Source organism: Rhineura floridana, chromosome 2 (genome assembly GCF_030035675.1).
Source record: "Rhineura floridana isolate rRhiFlo1 chromosome 2, rRhiFlo1.hap2, whole genome shotgun sequence".
Lineage (NCBI taxonomy): Eukaryota > Metazoa > Chordata > Lepidosauria > Squamata > Rhineuridae > Rhineura > Rhineura floridana.
Window position 1 is genome coordinate 152583246 of NC_084481.1, and position 12167 is coordinate 152595412.

General features: G+C 41.1%; 1 protein-coding gene across 3 annotated transcripts in view; it reads left to right on the plus strand.

Annotated features, from left to right (window-relative positions):
• Window positions 1-545: 545 nt before the first annotated feature.
• Window positions 546-12167, plus strand: part of EXT2 (exostosin glycosyltransferase 2) — a 109137-nt gene continuing 97515 nt past the window's right edge. The window contains exons 1-4 of one of the 3 annotated variants that reach the window (XM_061610822.1): window positions 546-802; window positions 4342-4907; window positions 5286-5375; window positions 10792-10908. In XM_061610822.1, the coding sequence (XP_061466806.1) occupies window positions 548-802; window positions 4342-4907; window positions 5286-5375; window positions 10792-10908 (1028 nt within the window). In that variant the 5' untranslated portion in view covers window positions 546-547. The other 2 variants (XM_061610823.1, XM_061610824.1) reach the window with 2 other exon arrangements.

Below are 12167 nucleotides of genomic sequence, written 5' to 3' on the forward strand. Positions count from 1 at the left end.
TAACCTGAAAGATACCACAGCATGGGATAACCAACAGACTCAGCTACCTTTGTCTGTTGTGGAGAGATATATCAGCCACAACTGTGTATCAGCCATAGCTGAGTGACATTCATGGATTTTTGATCATCCCCAAACTGTGCACAGGATCCTTCAAGGACAGGATAGCTCCTTCCACAACTTGTTGAACCTAATCTCCCTGGGCAGACGAACCACGCATTTGAAGCAACTCGGTTCGGATTGTGGCTTAGTATGCACATTAACACTACTGATCTCACACTTGGTCATGCCACATAGGGATCACGGAAATAATGCCGAGGAGTCCATGCATCCGTGCCATCTGTGGAGGAGATGCTGAGAAGTCCATGTATACATGGACAACTCCGTGGCTTGCTACCGCTTCCTGCTGGATGGCTGCCAGGAAACAAGAATCCAAGAAAAGGAGGCGACCAACTGGAGTTTCCCGTCAGGATGCGGAGCAGACGTTTCTCGCTCTGAGACCGAAAGGCTGGAAGAGCGGTCGCTCGCCGGTGCCTGGGACGCGCAGGAAATGACGCCACATTCCGCCGGAAGCGGGAAGTGTCGGCCGCGGCTGGCGAAGGGGCAGGGGTGTCGGAGGTGCGCGCCATCTGCGGTCGGCTCTTTTCCTTCCGCCGTGGTGTCGGGCCTTCTGCCCGAAGGTGAGGAGGGCGCCCATGACGACCTGGGGCCTTCCCGGAGCGTAGCCGCCGTGGCGTCTGCAGAAGAAGAGGAAAGTATTGCTGCGCCCCTTCGTACTCCGAGATCCTTTTCCTCGGCCGACCGGGTGAGTGGCACACATGTTGGAAGCCCCCACCGAGAAGGGTCGGGTCGGCGGAACATGAAAAACTGACTCCTGCGTGGATGGCTCTGGGTGTTCGGACGAGCTGGGGCAGAGGACGGGTGAGCTTCTCGCGCTTACTTGAGCCTCCGAAGGCGACCTGCTCGTGGTGATGTGTGAGCGCGCTTCTTTCGGCTACCTTGCGGCGCCTCATCACCTGTGATGCCAGCACCCACCGCGCTCTTAAGCCCGTCTTTTGCCTCTTGGTTCCTGCTGCACCGCCAAGGTGGTAATCTCGGTTAGGACGCCCGTGTAAGTGCCGCTTTCATGGTAACAAGAAGAAGGGAAATGGATGGAGCCAGGCGGCTTGTGTGTGTCGTCTTTTTTTCACTGAAAGAAATTCACTGAATCTAAGTGAAGTGTGGGCGTATCTGTATGAGAGAGAAGCCTTGATACCCAGGCACAGTAGGAAGCTGTGTGCAACAGCTGGTCAACGCTGTCAGCTTTGCAGGTGCCAGTTAATGTATTTTATTCATGTATTGAATCAAGGAATCTCCTTTTGCTGTCCGGATTCAATATCTTATCCACTCCCCAACCCTCACAGATGATTGGTGTGGTCCAAGCTGATAGTGCTAATTCCAGTTCTCTGCTGTGCTTGAGATTCCAGATCCAAGTTGAAACCAGTGTGTGTATTTCTAATTTCTAAATGTATCTGTCCAGTACTGGGAATTCTAGATCCATTTTAAGATCCATACATGATTGCACAAAGAGAGAAGACAGCTTCTTTATTTTACTGGCTCCGTAGAGAATATTTAACCATCTGCTAGTATTCAGAAAGCCTGTTTGAAGTGCACAATGCACAAACAGTTTTTAATTATACAGCCATGAGAGTAGTTGTATACTATAGCCAGCATGGATTTTTCACATGTTAAATTGAAAATACCTCCCCATGCCATTCTGCTGCTTCCCATAAGCTCATTTCAAAACAGTCTTATACTCCTGAACTCAGAAACTCTTGCTTAACAACCCTCTAAGTTTTCATGGCGATACACAAAACACTCAGAGAAAATCCAGAGTTCAAAGTCTAAAACGAGAAAAATCTGTTGGACTTCTTTATGTCAGTGGTCTCATAATTGGTTGAAATTCACTAAAAATCAGCCATGTTCACAGAGTACATGTAATCCTATTACTGACCTTGCCTCATACTCTGACCTTCATCTTCTGCGGTTTAAATGTTTAAAAAATGCCTGGCTGGTTTTTAATTTACTTAAGAAAATTAACATTGGAGACTATAATAACACAGGCACTCTCAGTCAGACCCAACTGCCAGTGTTCTAAAAGCCAGAATAACAGCTGCTTGGTTTGGCTAATCAGGAGGCCACACCAGACATTTGTTCCACTTTAAATAGTCATGGCTTTCCCCAAAGAATCTTGGGAAGTGTAGCTTGTGAAGAGTGCTGAGAGTTGATAGGAGACTCCTATTCCTCTGACCAAGCTCCAACAGCTAGAGTGGTTTAACAGTCAGCTCCTCTTCTCAGAGAATGCTGGTAATTGTAGCTCTGTGGGAGGAATAGGGTGTCTCCTAGCAACTCTCAGCACCCTTCTTTGGAGGAAGCCATGACTGTTTAAAATGAAATAAATATTGGGTATGGATGTAATTTGGGTGGGAGGCTACATGTGTCTGCTGTAGAATAAAGAGGTGAGGGCTGAAAACTAATGATACTGTTAACAATGTTTTCCTTTTGGAAAGGGGCTTTCCCTCTGCCCAGTGCCCACCTACCCAATCTCCCCCTTCCCTGGGCCAGTTTCACCTATCCTAAACATAATTTCTCATGTGTAAATCCCACTGAACTCAGTAAGCATGTGAATTATCAAACCTGCTCTCCCCTCTTCCTCCCATCCCCCATGGTCAGTTTCACCTATCCTAAGCAAGAATGCAACAGCTGGTATAGCACAGTGGGGAGGAGAGCCTGGCTGGGAGTCCAGAGTCTGTGAGTTCAAATCCCCGCTTGTGTCTCCTGAGTGTCAAGGGCCAGCTAAAGATCACCCCCACAGTGAGTGGCTCAGGGGTTACGTGCCCTGCCACCTGTGCAGCCGTGGGCAAGCTGCATAGTCCCATTGAGCCCAGATGCCCCCCAGCTGGCAGCTGTGGCAAGCTGAGCAGGCCCTAGCCAGCTGGGGAGAACTAGCCTTAGAGAGAGGCAACGGTAAACCCCCTCTGAACACCGCTTACCATGAAAACCCTATTCATAGGGTAGCCATAAGTCGGGATCAACTTGAAGGCAGTCCATTTCCATTTTTCCAAGCAAGATTGCATGGGAGTAAATACCACTGAACTCAATAAGCATGCAGATGATCAAACCTGCCTTTCCCTCCCCTTCCCCCTACCCCTACCCCTTTCCCTCCCCTTCCCTCTCTCCTCTCCCCTCCTCCTTTCTCATCATTCCATCCCTCCCCCTTTTCAGTTTCACCTATCCTAAGCATGATTGCAGGGAAGGAAATGCCATTGAACTCAATAATTATGCATATGATCAATCCATTCTTAGCAAGCTTGCCCAGGATCCCATTTCTTACCTCCTGGATTAAACAGCAGAGAAATTCACTAATAGGCCAAAAAAAACCCCCTTCTGGTTTAAGAACGTACCTATAGCCCACAGATATTTCTATCAAACTTTAAAAAGCAGGGAAATTGGGCAGCTATAGTCAATGCACCAGGGGAGCAAGAGACCTGACCTCTCTGAGATATTGTACTGCCCTACAGATTTGTAAAAATGCAAACACAATTTGGGTTAGTCTTCCCAAGTCCAGTGCACCTCCTGTGTAGCTTGGACGAATTTGGTAATGTGCCTGTGAGCAAGGTTTTTTTGCCTATTAGTTAATTAAGTCATTTCTTACATTGCTTTTACTACTTTAGCAACTTTGCAAGAACATGTTTTTCAGTACTGCATATTCTGTTTTACTGCATTGGTGCACAGCCTAACCTATTGACATCAGTCCAACCAGGAGTTATATAGGGAAATCGCTGTGTGTGTGTGTGTGATATTTTAGAAACCTGCCATTCACTTCAAATTGAAAATCTAATTATATTTTGCTGAAACCTTTAATTGACTTACTCTTGATTTCATGGGAAATCTATTTATGCTAAGTGGATTGTGTCTAATCTAAGTGTTTGAGGATGCAAATGCAGTTTATTATTTTTAAACAGAAACCTTCATAGTCTTTCTTTAACATTTGTTGTTTTGCAGCAATTATAAAAAGATGAATAAGTAGCTCCATGGAATGACTGTGTGTGGTATAGTCTGTGAAGGAAATTTATTTTCTTCCTTTTGTCATGGATGTGTAATTTTAGTGAGACATTAAGATATTCCATTGCTTAGTGAAGAGAGGGTGAGGATTAGCTTCATTAAAATGTCAAGATCTTTTATTACAATTCACTAATAGGCAAAAAAACCCTTGCGGCTTAAGAACATACATGGATTTCTGACCAAGTTGCAACAAATTAAACATCTTTTTAATTTTGTTTTTGCATATATTCTGTTTTCCAGAAGCTTGTGGGAAAGGTGGCTTGTTTCATTATGTGTGCATCAGTCAAATATAACACCCGGGGTCCAGCCCTCATTCCAAGAATGAAGACCAAACACCGCATCTACTACATTGCTCTTTTCTCAGTTGTTCTGCTGGGCCTCATTGCTACAGGCATGTTTCAGTTCTGGCCACACTCCATAGAGTCCTCAAATGACTGGACAATTGAAAAGCGCAGCATTCATGATGTACCTGTAGTCAAGATTCCTGCAGACAGTGCCATCCCAGAACGAGGAGATCTCAGCTGCAGGATGCATACATGTTTTGATGTCTACCGTTGTGGCTTCAATCCCAAAAATAAGATCAAAGTCTATATTTACTCTCTAAAGAAGTATGTGGATGAATACAACTTGCCAGTCAGTCATACCATTTCCAGGGAATACAACGAACTGTTAACTGCTATCTCCGACAGTGACTTCTACACAGATGACATCAACCGTGCCTGCCTGTTTGTGCCATCAATTGATGTACTGAACCAGAATACACTTCGTATCAAGGAAACAGCTCAGGCTTTGGCACAGCTATCCCGGTACCTACAGATATTTTACTGTGAATGCTGGAGCTAGGATAGGAAACCAAGGATAAGGGTCTAAGGGGAAAATAAGGTAGTCAAGGAGTGAATTATCATTGTTGCTTTTGATGTAGTAAAGCAGTGGTTCTCAGTTTTAATTATTGACCAACCTGTTCTCCCACAGTTTGGTTATTAATTTGGGGAGTAAACATCAAGCAGGCCAATTGTAAACCATTTGAGAGTGCATGGTGCAGAAATCATGGGAACGATGACATTTATGGCTAATTTGTGATTATTGGGTTATTTGTGTTTTTCTTAGAGTTTTGTTATTTTGCTTTCGATGTGTGTTCCTGATATGTGTGGTGGTCTGATTTTCCCTTCATTTTTCTTTCTTAGCTGGAATCGAGGGACAAATCACCTCTTGTTCAACATGTTGCCTGGAGGGCCGCCTGACTACAACACAGCACTAGATGTTCCAAGAGACAGGTACACAACTTTTTGCTGTTTCTCTGAGACATTTTAGAACAAGTCTCTAAACAACATTTAGAACTGTTGAATGCTGTGTACTGGAGCAATCAACTCATAATGCAATAGAGAACACTTACACTCCTTGTGCCATTTTTTTGACTTTGCTGCTTCTGAAACTTAAAAGAAAACAAATATGGATTATGTTATCCCAAGTGCATGAGTACTGCTTTACTAAAGCATTACTTCTACGTAGCATTAATGAGCTAGCCTTGTAGATGAAAACTCTGAAGATGAAAACTGTGTCTAAGTTTTAGATTTAGTGCTGTTTAGAAACAGAACATCAGCTTGTTTCTACTTTCCATCAATATCTGAGTGTCTTTATATAAAAAAGACACAAATGATGCAATTTTGAATTGTGGAGGTTTTGCCATTGATTTGAGTGGGATGAGGATTGCCATCAAATTCTAGCACGTATACAGAAAGCTATACTCCAGAAGATCTTGTGCAGTTAGAGCAGCCAGGAGTACTTTTGTATTTCATTTGTATTTCATGACTTGTCTGCTTAAAAAAGAAGAAAGGATTGCCTATGTTTTAGTATGGTAATTTAGTAAGCACTAGATCAAACTGTGGTTCATGAACTACCTATGGTCCATAAGCTTTGTTCAGGTGGTCCACGGCATGCCCACATTAAATATTCATACTGACTTTTAATTGTATTTTTATTGCTTCTTTCATTTCTTATATTGCATTTTATTGTAATACAGTTTGAAATCTATGGAACACAAATTGTAATATGTTAAAATACATTAAAAGAAGGAATAAAAATACAATTAAAAATCACACAGCTTCTAGCACAGAATTGCCACTGCAGAAAAATCATTAAGTGGTCCATCAAGACCATCAGCAATCTTCAATGGTCCATGGGGGAAAAATGCTTGGAACCACTACACTAGAAGGAATTGTGTTTCTTTCATATAAGACATTTAAATGTATTGGAACATGAAATCCAAACAGGCCTTTAGTGTCTACTGTTGCAAGACTTGAATCTTGGGTATGTATGGGACATGGCTGGCCTGTAGAGGGCAGGCAAGTATTGTTTTACCATCTCTGTGTGTGTTTAAATAAAATCCAAGATACTGCCACCCTGATTAAGGCTGCATTCCAATGCTTGTCAACTAAGAAATAAGTTCCATTGGGTTCAGTAGAACGGCTTAGGTCCAGGCTATCTGTCAGACCGTATCTCCCTATATGAACCTGCCTGGACCCTGAGATCTTCAGGAGAGACCCTTCTCGCAATCCCAACACCTTCACAAGTGCGACTGGTGCGGACACAAGACAGGGCCTTTTCAGTGGCTGCCCCTAGGCTCTGGAACTCCCTCCCTAGGAAGGCAAGAATGGCCTCCTCTGTGCAGTCCTTCCGCCAGCTAAAGACTTTTTTCTTCCGGCAGGCCTTTGGAACTGAAGGCTTTAAGGGTAGTGATTGAAGAGGGTGCTGTATGTTATTGTTTTACTTGTATGCTCTTAAACTGGGTTGCAGTATTTTAAGTGTATGGCTAATTGGTTTTAACATCTTAATAGTTTAATTCTGTTTTAATGCTGATTTTTATATGTTTATATGTTTTATATGTTCTTAATGATATGTACTTACTTTTATCTGGAAGCCGCCTTGAGTTCCAGTTTGGAAAAAGGGCGGGGTATAAATAAAGATAATAATAATAATAATACTCCTAGGTAAGCGTGTGTTGGACTGCAGCCAAAGAGAGATAACATAACTGCTGTGCTAGATCAAAGTAAAGTTCATTCTAATCCATCTCTTCTGTCTTCAGCAATGGGCAGCCAAATTTTCCTGGGAACTTCTTGAAGGGGACATGATAAATATACCTATTTTCTGTTTGTCTCCTACATCTGTTTATCAGATGCTGCTTTGAAAATTATAGAAAATCAGAATATAACTAACGTAAATAACTGGAGATGTGCTACCTCACGACATGGAGGTTTCATTTTTTGCTATCACACTTGTCTTCATTAATATACCTCCATGAATTTGCCTTAACATTATTTAAAACTAGCGGCTGTCATTGTGTCTTGTGTCAATGAATTCTATGAACGTATGCGCTGTGTGAAGAAGTGCTTCTTGTTTGTTTATTTAGAAGAACTTATAAACTGTTTAATAAAAAAAACCTAAGCAATATAATACAATTAACAGTAACATACAAACAAAACCAGACAAATTTAAAAACAAATGTACATAGTTTATGTCCTGATAGGCTTGCCAAAATAAAGTTTTTAGTAGGCATTTGAAACTGAGTAAAGAAAATACCAGCCTGATACTAATAGGCAGGGAGTTCCAAAGCACAAGGTCACACTGAAAGTTTGATTCCTCACAGTTGTGGAACGAACATCAGGTGGTACTTGTAAGGGTGCAAATTTCATAGATCAAAGCAGTCAAGGCACGTAGGGGCAAGGTGATTTCCGTATGTCCTGAGCCTGCTGTCAGTCTGTTTCACTCGATGAGCATGAGGTCTAATGTTTTTATAGAGAGAATAAATTTTCTATTCACCTTTTTAATATTTTTCATAATTTTTCAAATCTCTGTTACATAGCCACAACAATATGACAGAACCATGTACAATTATATAAATTGCACAAAATCCATGTGAGCAATAAAAAAGTGTCCAATATTTTTAAAAAGCGGCAAAATCAAGCATCACTTAGTGGGGCAGTTTTAATTGTTCTGCAGTGCAATCCTATGCATGTTTATGCAGAAATACGTTCCACTGATTTCAGCAGAACTGTTTCGTATGCATAGGATTGCAGCCAGGGTATAAACAAGAACATCCCAGTTTTTCAGTCTTTCATTGTAAAGAAAATAGATTTTTGTTAAAGCTGTAGGAAAGTGTAAGTGCTCATTTAGAGCTCTTGCTGATATGGGCTTCCCTCTTAACCTAGGTCATCTGGACTGAGGAAAATATGTGATCAGTAATGGAGAACCAGGTGTAGGACAGTGTCCCTTTGGTTGAAATGACTGTATCTGGCAAGTGTGTATATGTAAATAGCAATCTCAAGTAGCTAGACAGCATACAATACATCCCTTCAAAGAAGGAAATTGGTTCCCTTGTATAGATTCAAGGTTATTTTTACCCACATTTGCAACGTCTATACTAAAAATGAAGGTTGATACCTTAAAGCAAATGCCACCCTGGGCTCCTTTTTGGAAGAAGGGCGGGATATTAATTAAACAAATAAATAAATAAGAAACTGTTGTTGCTGACTAGTTTTGAGTTGCATGGTTGTATTTTGGTTGAGCTGTATTGACATCCCTAGAGAAAGGGATGTTCCCCAGGCAGATTAGTTCTCTGCTTCCATGACTTGGCCACTGAGGTTTAGAAGTTTGGATGTCCATGTCTTAAATGGAATCAAATATTTTTTATACTGAACAAGAAAACTGGCAATCTGGGAGAATCAAATAAGACACTTGAGGACTAAGGTGAAAAAGAAGTTGTGAGGAACTAGTAATGAGTTAGGATGCAGATCCTACTGAGAAGTAAGCCCCATTGAGTTCACTAGGGCTTATTCCCAGGTAAGTGGGGTTAGGATTACAGCCTTAGTTGCTCTTGGTTTAGTGAGATGTCCTGGTGAGAACTACTGTTCCACCATGTGAAGAAACACCTCTGGTCTCCTACCACGTGGAAGAATCCCACTATTAACCACCATGTGTGTAGTATGTGATTAACTTACTCTCCTTTTTATTATTTACCATCTCTAGGTGTAATGTCCCATCTTTTATTTATAACCTCTTGTACGATTCCCCCCCCCGCTATAGTTTAACTAAATAAATTAAAACTCTGGCTAACCCTTTTACTTTTCAGCTGCCACCAACTTGTTTCTTAACCTTTTACTAAACATGGTAGCAAGGTATGGACATGGGATGAACAAACCCAGGGACTTGTATCAAAGCAATTTATTAAAGCGTATTTAACAGTACTTGGTTTGTCAATTACTTACTTGTGGCTATTACTGTGCTTGAAAAGAGTTGTCTCTATACTTGTCCTAGTTCTTGCCCTATGCAAGGTTCATAGCCAATCCTCCTTTCTCCTCTTCTAGTTAACTCACAGATACTCCACTTGAAGTCTTTTCTTGTGTCAGGATCTCAGCAAAGGGATACAGGGGGTCTCAGCTGTCCCTCACTGGATTCCACCTTTTGAGACTTCTCTGTCCCACTGACAGGCTTATTTCAGCTTTCATCTGAAGTCTTCCTTCTGGTCAGATACCTGAAGACCCAGACTCAGCCACAAAGTTGTCACAGTTGTCTTCTCTGAAGCCTTCCAGTTTCCTGAAGCCAACTGTCAGCTGCTGCTACCATTCTGGCCAGAAGCTATCCTGAAGAACTGTCTTCAAAGTCTTTCTCGCCTGCTAGCTTTCCTATGTTTCTACCTCTACCTAGCAGTCTCTTCACCTTCTAACCAACTGACTACTACCCCTCAAACAGTACCATTCCTACCCTTATATTATCTCCAGACAGAACTCTCTGACCAGTCATTAGGTGTTCTCTGGAATATACCCCCTTGGCATAGAAATAAGGACAAGTGGATGACATCTAATGTTAATCATATTTGGAGCAGACTCCCTGAAATCAGTGCTTAAGTTACTTAAGTTCATTGACTTCACTGTGTCTAATCTGACCAATGTTGGATATCGCCCAATGATTTTGAACAGAATGTCCACCAAAGGACCTATCAGTTTGACCCTGTTCAGTTCTCACGTCCCATATAAAAGCTAGATTGTGCTGTTAACTTTCATAATGGAAAACCTTACAAGTATGTTTCTAGTTAAAGATGAACCTTGTATTGCATCAGGTCATTTTTTTTTCTGGGAGTGGCAGGCTGAGGGTATATGCTATCGAGAGGTTCTCTCTCTCCTCAGTTAATGTTTATCAATTTATTTAAAATATTTATATCCACCTTCACATTTAAACCATTTAACAAACCTTAAAGGTTGGTAGAAGAATATTGACTAGCCATGGCTATGTTCTGCCTTCCCTGTTGGAGCAGCTGGGAATCACAGGTGAGGAGAATGCTGTGGCACTCAGGTTCTGCTTGCAAGCTTCTAAAAGGCATCTGGTTGGCTACTGTGAGAACATGATGCTGGCCTAGGTGGGTCTTTAGCCTGATCCAGCAAGGCTTCTCTTATGTTCTTATTTGAACAGTTGCCTAGAACTAGTCTTAGCTAGGAGTTTCAGATATCTGAATTCTTTATATGTATTGTCTTTGAATCAGTATGTTTCTAATTCTACAGAGAGAACGTCTCAATTTTCCCCGGCCCACATCTCTGATTATCTATTCTAAATGTTTTGTGCAGGTGCAGGTGCAGGTGCAGGTGGAGGGGGGGGGAGAGAGAATGTGGCTATAGCTGATCTTTTTCCCCTTATCCTCAGAGCTCTGTTGGCAGGAGGAGGATTTTCTACATGGACCTACCGGCAAGGTTATGATGTCAGTATTCCTGTTTATAGCCCATTTTCTGCAGAGGTGGAGCTGCCAAATAAAGCACTAGGGTAAGCTGAGAATGAGTAGAACGATGCAGCATTTCGGTCTTTTTGCTAACAATGTCATAGAATGCCAGCTGAATTTGAACTGTGAAGAAATTCAGTCCATAAGACCAGAAACATGGAATATCAGATAAAATTCTACTTGTGTTGCTGCTCTTCTAATTGTTGGGAACTGTGAAGCTGAAATATGGCTGCACATTATTTGTTAACAGATTATCTCATGAGTACTATAGAAAGCCCAAGTTCTAATTAAACTTATAAAGATTCCCTGAATGATAATGGATGCTTTACCTGGGCAAGTTAACACTTAAACATTGTTGGGAAAAGCTTATCACCAGGCTTGGCCACCAAAACAGGCTAATACATGGTTTTTTCATGGGTCAAATTAATACCCTAGCCAGACCTAATTTGCCCATAGGCCCAGATCTACCACTGCTATAGATCAAAGGTCATCCAGAAGATGGCAAACAGCAATTCACAAGCAAGAAAGGCCCTGTACGTTCTTATGAAGATGGTACACCCCGGGCACAAAAATGCATGTTGGATTGGAATGTTGAGTATCTCTTCACAGTATATAATATATTACTTATTTTATTACTTATTTCAATCATTTATATACCACTTTACACGTAGTGTCTAAGTGGTGTACAATAGTGTGTGTGTATGTACTCACACACATATATATATACAGGAATCATTCTCTAAATTTAGGTTGTCTTATGTAAAAAAAAACCTTCATACAGTACATTTTGAGGAGGTAAAACTTTGTGTTAAAAACCATTTTTCTTATTCCAAAAGACAATATTTCATAGCATTTTAAGTCTTCCCTAAGATTTCAACTTTTCTAACCAAGAAGAAAGCTCCATTAAACAGCATGACTCTTACTTCTGAGTAAATATTCATTGGGTTGCTCTGCAAATGTCATAAATATGATGAATAGTTTTCATTGTTAACTTTAATGAATGATACAGTTTGTTAAAGCGATAAAATAAGTTTAGGTTTAATAAATAAAGTTTTGCATAGATTTCATTTTCCCATTTCCTACATAAAAATCTTGGTACTATTCTTTCAGTGAGTAAAATCTTATATATTTTACTCATTTGAAAATACATATTTCATCTTTTTTTTAGTGTTTCTCAAAATTTTGAAAAAAGAAAATAGTCCTTCCCTCCCAACCCCCTTTTCCCGAGCCTTCACATCTCTAGGTTCAGTACAGTTTTCTTTAATAGGACTTTAGTCCTGAAGGCTGTGTTGTCAATGTGTTG